This window comes from Neolamprologus multifasciatus, chromosome 22 (genome assembly GCF_963576455.1).
Source record: "Neolamprologus multifasciatus chromosome 22, fNeoMul1.2, whole genome shotgun sequence".
Taxonomy (NCBI): Eukaryota; Metazoa; Chordata; class Actinopteri; order Cichliformes; family Cichlidae; genus Neolamprologus; species Neolamprologus multifasciatus.
Window position 1 is genome coordinate 24637801 of NC_140459.1, and position 13074 is coordinate 24650874.

Consider the following 13074-nt stretch of genomic DNA (forward strand, 5'->3'; position numbering starts at 1 on the left):
GTCTCTCTCTGTGTGTCTGCCGAGCCTGTGACCTGTCTGGGCTTTGACAGATCGGTGTGCATTGGAACTTAGGCAATGCTTCCTCCCACATCCAGTTTATTATGTACCTTTAGAAGTAATCTAAGCCAGTGTAGCAGAGCTCTAGAAAAACAACACAAAACTGACAAACTCCTATTTTGTGTGTGTCTGTGTAAGTGAATTGCAGTCTGCGGGTGTGGTGATGCGGTCAGGCACAGTCAGGCAGCATGGGAGAGGAGGATAGCAGGATGGAAGAAGAGGAGGAAGAGGAAGAGAGGGGGCGGTGGGGCTACGCCATGAATGATTTATTAGTCTGGCATTACTGGGCCATTCCCCACAGAGAGACAGAGGAGAGGAAGATGGAGGGATAAATTGTTGAAGGATGGTGCCTTGAGGGGAAGGAAGGAAAGAAGGGGTAGAAAGAGAATGGGCAGTATTCATTTGTGAGCGTAACCGAGGAAAGGATTCCTGGAGACAGAGCTTACAGTCTATGTGCCGGAGCATGTGCCGCGGCCTCGAGGAGGCTGAACCGCGCCGTTATTGACAGCTTCCCTCTGACCACGCTGTTGGTTTTTGATCAAAGCTTTCGGTATTTTAGTATTAAATGTTTAACACGCTGTCGCTTTGCTGTTTGAGCGCTGCAGTGTGATTTTAAATCATCATCGTGTGCTCGCTGAAATCAGAGCTCATGAAATACAAACTGCAGCACAAACACAGATTAGATGTGCGTTTGATTTGCAAAAACACTCGTGTGTTACTAAATAACGTGTTGATCTGACAGTGTCCAATAGTTATTTTTTTTTAGCAACAAATGGTTGCTAGTTGTGACAAGTTATCATTTTCTTTTTTTTGTAAAATGTAACATTTATAAGCCTCTCACTGGGACTATGAGCATGAACGTGCATCACTTAAATGTCATTTAGACTTTTGCAAACTTTAATTATAGCCTAAGGATTATCAGATTACACCAATCAGCCACAACATTAAAATCCACGCCTACCTTGCACAGTAGTGCAGGTCCCCTTAATGTGCCTAGAAGAGATCTGGACTCATGGTAGTACCCTGTGGGTTGTGGGGTGGGGCATGTTGGTCATATTCCTTCAGCCTTCTTGGACATGTTATTTTTTTTTTTGACTGGACTTTACTTTGTTTTAGAGCCAGGTGCAGAATAAAATACATCTTCCTTTACTTAAAGCTTCTGTTTAATTGAAAACGGGATGAAAATAACAGATTAAAAGTTTAAACTGAGAAATTTGACTGCTGTTTGAAAAATATGCGCTTGCTTTGAATTCAGTGGTAGCAACATAGTTCAGAAAATTTGGAACCGGGCAGCAAATTGTTGCAGAAACAGTGCAATGGTTAAAAACTGCTTGTGTCATCTCACAACTAGGATTGGATATGAAAACATACAAATTGCATTATCGGTGTCTTTCAGGCAGTTCTGTAGTTTAGTTGTGTTGCTTTTGGCGTAGACACACACATATGGCGCTGTCGATTAACAGCATTTACCATAAATCCAAACCACATCCAGACAGGGGATGATGATGATTTGAGTGACGAGCTCTTTGCCCTCTACTGCGTCAGGCTTTTGAATTTTATGGTCTGTTATCTCTGGTATGTCTGGCTTTTAAAGGAATTTTTCACTTTGAGACTACATCCGGGAAATTTTAAGCATGGAACAGCTGTGATTGGCACATCATCAGATAGTAATTTAAGGTGCGCTTCATATGCTTTTGCTTTGTGGTGTATACATTTTCTGTATCTGTGGCTCGCATTCACCAGATAAAAGCCGCGGGCCTCTCAACTTGCGCAGCTCCAGTCATTGTTAGTGGGAGATGAACATGCCTTTATAACAGAGACAGCTACAGCATCCTATAAGCAAAAAGTAAGCGTAGCTTTCAGCAACAAATCAGATTGTGGCCACAAGAAGGAAAGGAAAGAGACTGATTTACTTTGGTACATTAACTTATGTCTGTATTTAGCTTCTCCTGATGGAATGCCACAGGTCAAGCCTAACATTAGCTGGCATAATGTTAGCTTATGATCCTCTGCTCTTGTTTTTTATTCAGCGCTTGTCTGTTGTTAGGAGACGGGAGGGTCACATGTTTAATGTGCTGACAATATGTAAGTGCAACATTATCTTGATGTTTATGCCCATTTGTTAGAGCCTTAACTTCATTTCAGGAGATGAGGTTTGAGATGAGGAGGAAGAGGATGACGTGTTATCCAGATGCTGGTTGTGCTCTCTCAGGTTTTCACTTCTTTGGTGAAAGATGATAAAACATAGCTATTATCTTTCATATCCAGAATGTGAAGCTGCAGATACAAATTTGTACCATGGTGGTACATAGTGTGTCATACACAGCCACCCTCTACATAAAACATGATTGGTGGAACAGTGATGTTCATCTCGGCCACTGTATTCAATACAGCAGGCAACATGGCAGCTTCCACGAACTGGGGTTCAATCCTGAGTATTTAAATGGATCAATTCTTTATACTTACGAGTAATTACAGAAGCAGGGTTTGATGTCCAGTGCTGCACATTGCTTTTTGATTGCTCTCACTTGCCAGTGAGCAGTCTGGAGTGTTTTCATGTAAGCTTTTTAGTATTGTTTTATGCTTGCCTCAAACTTTAAGTGAGGTGCTTCCAAAAAAAAAAAAAGAAAAAGAGTGAGCGGAGTCGGGCCATGCTACACAGTGAAAATTAGACTTTTAACTACCAAGATGAGCTTTATCCATCATTTGCTCCTAAATGGACTCATCTAATTTAGATTAATTCCTGCCACAGAAACAAATTCAGTGGATCTGAGTTGTGCGTTCCCGGGAAATTTGGAAAATGTCTGTATTTTCATTTTTCCGGCAGCTATCATTACAGAGTGAAATTCTGCGAGCACATTATTGAAATGCCAATACTTTAAAGTCATTACATCGGTCCAACAGTAGTTTGAAAGGTCTGTTTCATTTCTCTTCACCCCTTTCTTGCTCTTTGTGTGTCTTATTTTGTGTCTCACCGAGTGATTGTGTGTGTGTTTCTTTATTCTTTCCTCACCCTTCTCTGTTTTCTTTTTGCCCTCTTTCATTTGCCCGTGCACCTCCCCTTTGCCTTTATGTGGCAGAGGAACAGCTGTCTCGTGCAGGGCATAAGGTTGGCCAGGCAGTCCGGCTGCAGGCTCCGCAGAGCTCGAACACTGAGCTCATTGTCTCACATACAAGCTCGCACACACACTCCCCTGTCCTACTCACACACAAGCCACATGCTCACATCCATTTAAAAACGAGGCAGGAAGGAGTAGGCAGCTGAACCCACATTAGCTGGGTTTCCATTGAAGTGCATCAGCGTGAATTATGACATCTGAAATTGGAAAAGCTGAAAGTGAGGAGTGCAATATGTGAAACATTTCATCAGCAACTTCTCAGAAAATGCCCTTTATAGTGTGTGCACGTTTGTGTGTGTGATGCAGGGTGATCTAACACTGGGACGGTTTGGAGTAAAAATCACAGTGATCTCTTTATAAGTAGCGGGAAAGTGTGGATGTGGTCGTTTCTACGAAGATGCTGGACTTGAGTATAAAACTCCAAAGAGGATTTTCTGGTGTGGTCTTCAGCTGGTGTGAGATGTGACCAGCATTAGCTGCAGGCAAACAATTTGCTCACCTCAAATCTATCCTTTACCTTTCGTCAGCCTTTTGTTTCTCTAACAGCGGCCTCTCCTTTTCTCTCTCCAAGCCAGCTGATAAAGGATTTTTTTTTCTCCCCCCCATCATTTCAGATGCTTTCTTAAAGAAGGCGCCCGATTGTGCTAGTCACCCAATCTCAATTTTATTGTGACATCTTCTTCCAGTTTCCTCCAGAAGACGTGTAAACACGATTAGGCGTGTTGATTTTTATCTTTGATTCCTTTATGACTCTGAGCTTGAGCATCGCTCCAATTTGTAGCTCATTTCCACCGCCTCGACTGGAAGTCTTAATTTATTTCTGATTTTATTTCCTCTCATTTGCAGCTCCCCCTCAAATTGTTTTTCCTTCTCTTCATATCTTCCATTCAAGCAGTTCTTTTCTCTTTTTTCTTGTTTACACTACACGTCTGCCAGCTCTTGCTCTCTGGGTCTCTTTGTCCTCTTTAAGGCAAAATTAGAATCATCACGTGTTTTTGAATGAATGGATGGCAGAAACTCACTTCATTCATATATATATATATATATATATATATATATATATATATATATATATATATATATATATATATATATATATATATATATATATATATATATATATAAATAAAAAGGGGTGCAACGATACACAAAATTCACGGTTCGGTTCGATACTTTGGTGTCACGGTTCGATATTTTTTCGATACAAAAAATGTTCATGCTTTTTTAATTTGTCATTTATTAAAATTATAAATATATATTTTAACTCAAAAGTACAGTTTTTAAATTTAATGTTGCTGAAACAAAGTAATAAAAAAATTTATCTGATCGAGAAATCACTCATCTTTGGAAAAGAGAGTTTATTACAGAGAAATGGCTCTTTCCAAAATAAAAGCTATACTATACGCTTCTTCTGGGCTATATTCTCAGCAGCATATTAAACATATCAGGTCCCCATAAGGAGAATCATGTGCTAACGGCTGTCTAAATGACTCGGGTAAAGTTTGTAGCATGCGTGCTTGTTGTTTTTGTCTGCTTCCACTTGTCTTTGCACTAGGATGCTGTCGGAGTAAATGTGCAGTCATATTGGTTGTGTTCCCACTAGTGCTGTCAGCGTTAATCTCATTAAAATGACATTAACCTCATAACGCCGCAAATCTCTGTTAACGAGTTACCGCGGATCGCCCCGTGTGTGGGGCTGGACGGCGTCAACACGTTAACGAGCAAACTGCGCTAACGCACTAGTTCCCACCAATGTAACTGAGCATTGCGTGGCACATCCAACATACTGTTTTACTTTAGTCCATGACGCGCTTACCTTCAGGGTCATACTTCACATGAAAACCAAAATAGTTCCAAACGCCAGATCTGAATGAGGGTGGGGGAGGTTCAATTTGTCATGTTGCAACGAGCTTAGCTTCTGTCTTGCTAGCTTGTGCTGCGCTCAGTGGATCTGCGCTCGACAGTGCAGCCTAGGCAGAGTAGTCGAACGCAGATTCACTGAGCGCAGGGCAAGGCTCTCTATATATGATAGAGAGCCTGCGATGTTACTGAAAGCAGGGGGGATGCTAAATAGACCATACAGAGCTGTTTCAAAGTTGTCTTTGGTTTTTTCACCATGTGACTAACAAAGTTGTGTTAATATGCTAGGTGGGGCGGCTCAAAATGAGACACACAGCCATCCCTGTATGTCTTTCTCTATAATTCTATCTACTATACACACAGAGAAATACCAGCTGTCTCTCTGAGCATCTATCGGTCTTTCTTTCACCATTCATGCTGCCATCCTTCTAACCATCATCCTGTCTCCTCTCGGTACAATCTGTGTGAGTGTGTTTGTCAGAGACAGAGCAGGAAGGCTGCTGGTAGATAATGTGTGCAAATTTGTCAGGGAGCATCCTGTTCTCTGTAACAAGTACACAGCGCTGTTCTGTCTCTTCTTCTGCCCGTTCATCTCCTTTCATCTCTCTAAAGCTGTTGTCCTTCCAAAAAAAGAGAAACCCCTTTAAATCTTCATCCTCCTTGATATGCTCTTCATATCCTTCATCCATCTATCCATCCATCCTTCCATCCGTTCTTGCATCCAACTCTCGCTTGGCTGAGGGTGGTGTCGTGCAGAGAAGCCGTAAATAATTTATCTGCCTTGGTTGTTCTGCCCTGCACTGCTCCCCTCTTTTGGATGAAGAACATTTTGAGAGGTACACGCAATACACACAGGCTCTGACAGAGGATTTGATCAATAGCCTGTACAGCTCTATTGATTAACACGTGTAGTGTATGTCAAGTTATAAACAGTTGTATTTTGTTGCTGACTTTGAATGCTACAGGAATACAAAAAGATGCTTAGTAGCAATGTCAGGCAGGTTTCAAGAGGATGTGGGCAAGGCGTGCACCACAAAATACTTCCTAAAAAGAAAAACAACTTTGAGATATTACAAAACAGCAAACTTTGGTTTGTGCTGACTTAATCATTCTGAGCTTAATCTGACTGGGTGAAAATCACAATATACGACGAGTAGATTTGGAATATTTTACCCCAAAATAATGCAAAACGATTGGAAACATCATCATGCAATAAGCTAGTTATTGAGATGCGCTTATGAATACAGCTTACAGATGCAATTAAATGGAAACAAAAACAGCCCCAAAACTCTAAAAATTGCAAAGGTAAGGAAGTTAGAATGTAGTTGTTTCACTTCCTTATTTCTACCTTATTTAATGAGTGTGTCCAGTTACAAGAACTCGCGAACATTTGTAATGTGTAGGTTTTTTTTTTTTTTAAACTTGTTTATGCTTTGCCTGATTCTTGCTTGGTTCCCTCTGGTGGGCAAACTGTGGCGTGCCAACACTCAAAACTTGGATTGGGGGTGTTTCTCCCATCTCTTCTTTACTTTTTAAATTTTGGTTTATCGGTTGTTATAAATCCAGCCACTGATAGATCGGAAAATGGCTAATATTGTCTCACCAATAAATCGGTGTGGTTATCAGGAAGGAATGGCTTTGGGAAAAATGGTATTCTGACCCTATAGCAGATTTCCAAAGACTTTAAGATGTGGTTGCCTAACACACATTGCAGATGTTCAGATACTCAGAGTTGGCTTTGCCTTTACGTTGCCACACGTTGGTATACCAGTAGTGGTGTATATGTCCGCTGATGATGAACAGTACATATATGGCAAACAAGCTTTCACGTAAGACAGAAGCGGTGGTGGCTAATATCATTCCTCCCAAACACCATCACCACTTTATCATATAAATACAGCCCTGAGGCCACGTCTTCTGCACAGCATCTGTGTGTAGTCTACTGTCATCCATTCAGAGTATGTGATTGTGGCTCAGAAAGTGAATCCCCCTGAAGATGCCAGGAAAACTTTGTTGAAACCCTTTCAAGTCAAAAATTACCAGTAGACCTAAATCCTGTCCACATAAAACCAGAAGTCTGAGTTCAAAAAATATATATAAATAAAATCTTGGTGAAACACACTATTATTCAGTATTTCAGCATAGGAAAATGCAGCCTTTAATCAAAGCAGACAGCCAGCTATTAAGACTAAAGCACCCTCCCAAATGGACACACAAGTGTTATTTGTTTAGCATGAATGGACAAATGGATAAAGTCACTCTTTACGTTCACTTGGGAGCAGTTTTTTCCTGCCGTGAAAAATGATGAACGTTACAAAACCAAAGATTCGCTGTTGAACGAGTTGGACGTTTTATGAGTAGAATGTTTATTCAGCGAGTCGGGAGGTGATAGACTGGGTAGTAAGAAAAGATGAGACAGCTCAGAAGTATAGGAAATAGGTAACAGAAATAATCACTTTAATGGCAAATTATTTGATTGGTCATTTTTTTTAAATAAATCTCATATGTTAGTGTCCTTTATTTGGGTTTGGGTCATTATTTTGTAACATTTTTACATTTTATTTTTCTCCTTTTCTGTCTTATAAGAAAGTCAGAACTATGGATGAATTTATTTGTATACAAAGACATATAGTATATATAGTTTATCTGATACTTATGTGAAAAGTCAACGTATCTTTCAAGAGTTCATCAATCATCCATACACTAGCCTATGCATTCTTTATTCCCTTTTCTTCTCTTTCCCCTCTGCTTTAGAGGGAATATATGCCCTGATCACCCCAAGTTTACCTTCCAGTGGCAGTCAAAGAGTACTCTTTGTCCCACCAAGCACTCCTGAATGCAATTTGTGGTCCATCTGCGTTCAGGTTTTTGTTGGGACAGCATGCAGAAAGGGGTTTTCACCCTCCACAAACGTGCTCCCGTGTAGTCGTCCAAAATTCCCACCACATGTTGTTGGGTGCAGATGGCCTATGCGTTGGTTGAATGCTGGTTGTTTGATAAGTAGGTCGTAATAAAGAAGGGGAGCGCCAGCGGCATTCATCGGGGACCAGAGAAGCATTGTGAAAAGCAAAAACAGTGGCCGCAGTAGACGCTTTATTGTTTTTAACATTCGCTTTAACTTTAGCTGTTTGTAAGCTAGACCGGTTGTGTCAGATGTTTTTGCCACTGCCCCCATCTGACAACAAATACTCGCTGCAGGTAGATGCCGAATGCCTTCCCCGTAATTCTACTCAAGCGTAAAGGAGGTCATGTACGCCCACTGTGAATGACCATCATTCAACAGAGATCGTCGAGCACCAGCTATCACCCACCTATAGCGCAGTCTTGAGATTCCTTTCCAGGTGCATGAAGATAATGGTGGGGTGTGTGATGGTGAGGTTGGGCAGCGTTAGCGTTTAACATCTTGGCCCCCAGGACGACCTCCAAGGAGACAACCACACTAGGGGTTAAGTACCTGGGACTTCAGGTTCCATCAGTTGTTTTGGAGCTCAAGAAACTCCTCGGATAATAAGAGGTTAAACATCTTCTCTAACCTGAAGGTTGCTCTCTTTTCAAGGACTCAGACTACCATGACCTAGATGACTGAGAACCTAAATGGACATTAGCTCAATTGAAAACCCATTAAAATGACATTTTTAACTGTGTCTGGGCTTGCAGCATGGTCAGCCAGGACAGGACAAATTTCCTTCACTTAAAGTAATTCCCCAAAAAAACTTTCAAATGTTAAATACTATTAGACCTGACAACTCTCTAAGGAACAGCAAACCAAACTGCATCATTCAGGAGCTCCAACTCTGCTGAACGATAAATATCATGAGTTACTTTTCTTTCAGGGCATTTTATGACTTGATCCGGTTGTAATCATCTCTTGATCTTTTGTCTCTTTTTTGTGTCTGATTATTACCGAGCTTATTGATACACTCCAATTTCCCTCCCACTTGTGCAATGGATTCAAGTTTCTTTTTTTCCTTATTCTGTGATCCAGAAACATTAGATATTATGTCATCAAATGACTTCTGTAACTGAACTGTAGTTGCAAATGGGGGGAAATAATTGGTTTGTACAAACATATGTGAAGGTGAACATATTCAGTGCAAATTAAAAACATCTCAGTTCATGTAAAAGTAATTGCAGATGGAGTGCACATGAACACCGAAAGCGAGCGCATCAGCTTTTGATGTGCGTGATCATCTCAGACATTTTAATGCTGGAGAAAACGACTTTGAAGTTTAAAAGGCTGAACACGGCTTCTAACAAGAGAAGCCTAGCAAGAAATGTGCTCTGTATCCCAAGATATCCCTTTCTAAAACTCTCAACTCTGTACGAGTGTGAAAATCATGACGGACAACTGTGTGACACCCAGCTGTCACATTCCAAGAGGGAGCTCCATCGCTGGGTGATGTAAAGCTGACGGGAGATGCGTGTCATAATTTGCAGGGATGGCCAGAGCAATTTGACATGGAAGACGGACAGCACTCATCCTTCCTTTCCCTTAATAGCCCTGTGACCAGCTTCTGACATTGAAAGACACATGCAAAGACACTAGCCCAGATTTCAATCCCCAACCCTATTTGTTTTATAGAAGCTATTTTTACTGTGTTGCCCTAGGTTTTATAATTTCTCAGATTGAGAACATTCAATAAACTTGCGTTCTTACAGCACATAATATAGCCTGAAATACTGTTTTCAGCATGCTCTATGTAACTTTTACATAACACACCCTTTTATTGTAAATGTCTGAATAGATTGTAAAGTAACTTAAAAAAAAAAGAAACCTTTCCAGACTCTCACTATGACTTCCGACACCCTGTGGACTAATTTCTGTGGGAGAGACTTTGGCTGTGGTGATGTGGTGCTTTTCAGTGCTTTGCCTCATTGCATTTCTCCTGCTCCTTAAGTCAGCTGTGACCAATGCTAGCAAATGTTAGCTTTGAAATGGAGTCCACTAATTACCAACTGGTACCCAATGCAGACCATAACACAAACTCCAAATTAGGAGAAGACCCCCCACCAAACACTTATGCGTCATGTAGTATTTTGCTAATTATGTTAGCGGGCAAGCAGGCTAAAGTTAGCCAGCTAGTTGCTGCATTGGTTATCAAGCAATTTCTTAGCATTAGAAGTTATTACCTAGGGTTTTTAAACATAATACTACTCTGTAATTACGTGAAACTATTTGACCATATTCAAAAATTGTCTTTCACCCCAAGCTACCCTCAAATGTCTTTTTTTGTACTAGGTCAGATATAAAATCAGAGTTACATTTATTGCTCAACAAGGATGCTGTCAGCTGGCTAGCTGTAACTTAGCTGGACAGCAAGTATCTGAAATGGGTACCTTCATGAAGAACAAAAGTATGTTTTCCATCTAACGAATGTAGAAAAGTTTGTCTTTTTATAGAGTCATTGTCATCAACAATGAAAGCAAACTTGGTCGCAAAGTGGTTTACAGCAGCGGTCCCCAACCTTTATTTGTACCACGGACCAGTTTATGTCCAACAATATTTTCACAGACCGGCCTCTAAGGTGTCGCTGATAAATACAACAAAATAAAACCAGTACCGGTACCCAAAAAAAAAGCTTTATTCATAACGCACGAAAAGACCCAGAGAAACAGAGTTAACGATAAAAACAATAAAAAAATAATGATATAAACACATAAAACCCCGTAAACCATACATTTCACACCCGAGCCTCAACTCTCGTGGCCCGGTACCAAATGACTCATTGACTGGTACCGGTCCATAGCCCGGGGGTTGGGGACCGCTGGTGTACAGTGCTTTGTTTTGGTCGCAGGCAGATTACCCTATTTGATCGTAGTTTCCATGGGGGATTACTTGTCTGCAAACAGAGACTGTTCCCTTCAGAGTACAAGGTTGTTCCTTTTGAATGACTTTGGCTGCATTCTCAGTTTCCAGTTTGTGTTGCACTTTTTCAAGCTTTACTGAGGGTAGGTTAGTAGTCAGTGTTTGTGGAGATGTTGGTGTCTTCCATGCAAACTGCAGGTGATCGCAGCAGTCTGATAGTAACCAAAGCTATCCCAAGGAGGTTTTTGGTACAACCTATTTCACCTAAGAACCTCCAGCAACCACCAGCCAACTGGTCAGGGAACACACATTTTTCCCTCAAGACCGGTGGTTGTATGTGCATGAGCAATGTGCACATGACGCTAAACAAGAAACCTCAATAATGCTAATTATGCTGCAGTACTAATTATCTTCCACGAATTTTAACTTTACCTTTTGAATTATCCTGTAATACCTCCTGTAATGGTTTTTGTAATGGCTAATTATTTATATTTATATTTTATGTGGTAGTTTTTCCTGCTTGTTGATTCCTTTCTTTGTGTGCCTTCAGGTGTACCAGGGCCTGGACATTGTCACTAATAAGGTGACAGCTGAGGAGCGCAACCAATGCACACATCACATGATCGGCTTTGTGGACCCATTAGTGAGCACCTACACGGTGGTAGACTTCAGGAACAAAGCGGTGGCACTGATATCCTTTTTGGAGCCATGTGAAAGCATGGGAGCAGTGTTTTCCATAACACCTCTTACCGCATGTTACAACAATGCCCCACCCCAATTATCAAGTAGTAACTGCAGAGAAAGAACTGATTTCACTCTTAGTAATTGATTTTTGTAAGTGTGCACGTATCCTTGTTTTGTCATTGTGTCTTGCTGCAGATGTTGCAGTGAAGATGAAAAGCGAGAGATCTCTAGAGACTGTATTTATAGAGGAGTCTCTGTGGTAAATCTACACACGGTCTGGGCAGTCACACCCTCCTGCAGACACTGGCCGTCACACAGATGTGGAGAGAGGAGGCGATAACTAGAGAGAGGGTATTAATAGATCAGGATGGGGTGCACGCACACACACAGACACTCGCTTTTCTCTCTCTCACACTCACCAGCGCAGCGAGGGGATGCGGTAGCTCCAAGAATAGGCTCAGTGCACCGCGAGCCTGCTGATGGGAAAGAGGGAGAAACGGGAAGAGATGAATACAGATTAGTAGAGCTGGAGGATTTTAACTGAAAATCAGGAAAAAGAGGAAGGAGTGTGCAAGATAGTTAAGACGCCTAATGGGTGTAATGACTCTTCATCAGCCATCAAGCCTTCTCTCTACATGCCGTTCACATAAACTCTCTCCTTGTGGACCTCCTCCTCTGTGGCTCTGTTTGCTCAGTTTCCCATCCCTCTTTCTGCTTTCTCCTCCCTTAATTTTCCTCGCTGTTTGCCGGCAGTCACCCTCACTCCTCTGCAAGTGATGAGTGACGATGGCTGATGGGCCTTTATCTTGTTTGGTCGGGTATTTATTTAATCATCCCAGTGTGGAGAAAGTAGGCGACCAGAAGGAGGGAGGAGGGGAGAGAAGGCAAGGTGCAAGATGAGAGAAGATGCGACAGAAAAAGAGGGAGAAGAAATAAGGTGTGGCACACAGGCTCTGTCTGTGTGACCTGCAGGTTTTTTTGAAAGGGGACCTGTTATGCTTTTCTATTTTACAGTTACAATTACAAAAGAGGTGGGACGAATTTAAATAAAAACAGAATGCAATGATCCTCTTTGCCTCAGTCCAATTTAAACAAGCTTTGCCCCAAAGAAGATGATGATGGTGCAGGATCATGTTCACATGCGGTTTCTTCTTTGCACGGTGGAGCTTTAACCTGCAGTTGTGGATAGCACGGTGAGCTGTGTTCGCAGTGACAGTGAGTCACTGAGCCTATGCAGTGATTTCCAGGACAGATTCATGACAATTTTTAACGCAGCATCACCTGAAGGCCTGCAGATCACAGGCATCCAATGTATTTATTTATTTAGTTTGGCTTTGACCCTTGCTCACAGAGACTTCTCCAGATTCTCATAATGTTTTGATGATTTTGTGCAAGGTAAATTAGATATACAATGTCACAATTTTACATTGAGGATTATTATTCTGAAATTATTCCACAATTTGTAAATAATCTTGTTCTGCCTCTCTAAAACAGTCATTTTAGACCCAATCATGTTACGGACCTGTTGCCAATTAACCTCTTATGTTC

At 41.3% G+C, this 13074-nt stretch overlaps 1 protein-coding gene across 1 annotated transcript in view; it reads left to right on the forward strand.

Annotated features, from left to right (window-relative positions):
* Positions 1-13074, forward strand: part of trit1 (tRNA isopentenyltransferase 1) — a 48719-nt gene that overhangs the window by 9083 nt on the left and 26562 nt on the right. The window contains exon 2 of the mRNA XM_085148424.1: positions 11393-11533. Within this exon, the coding sequence (XP_085004550.1) occupies positions 11393-11533 (141 nt within the window). The remainder of the gene's footprint in view (positions 1-11392; positions 11534-13074) is intronic.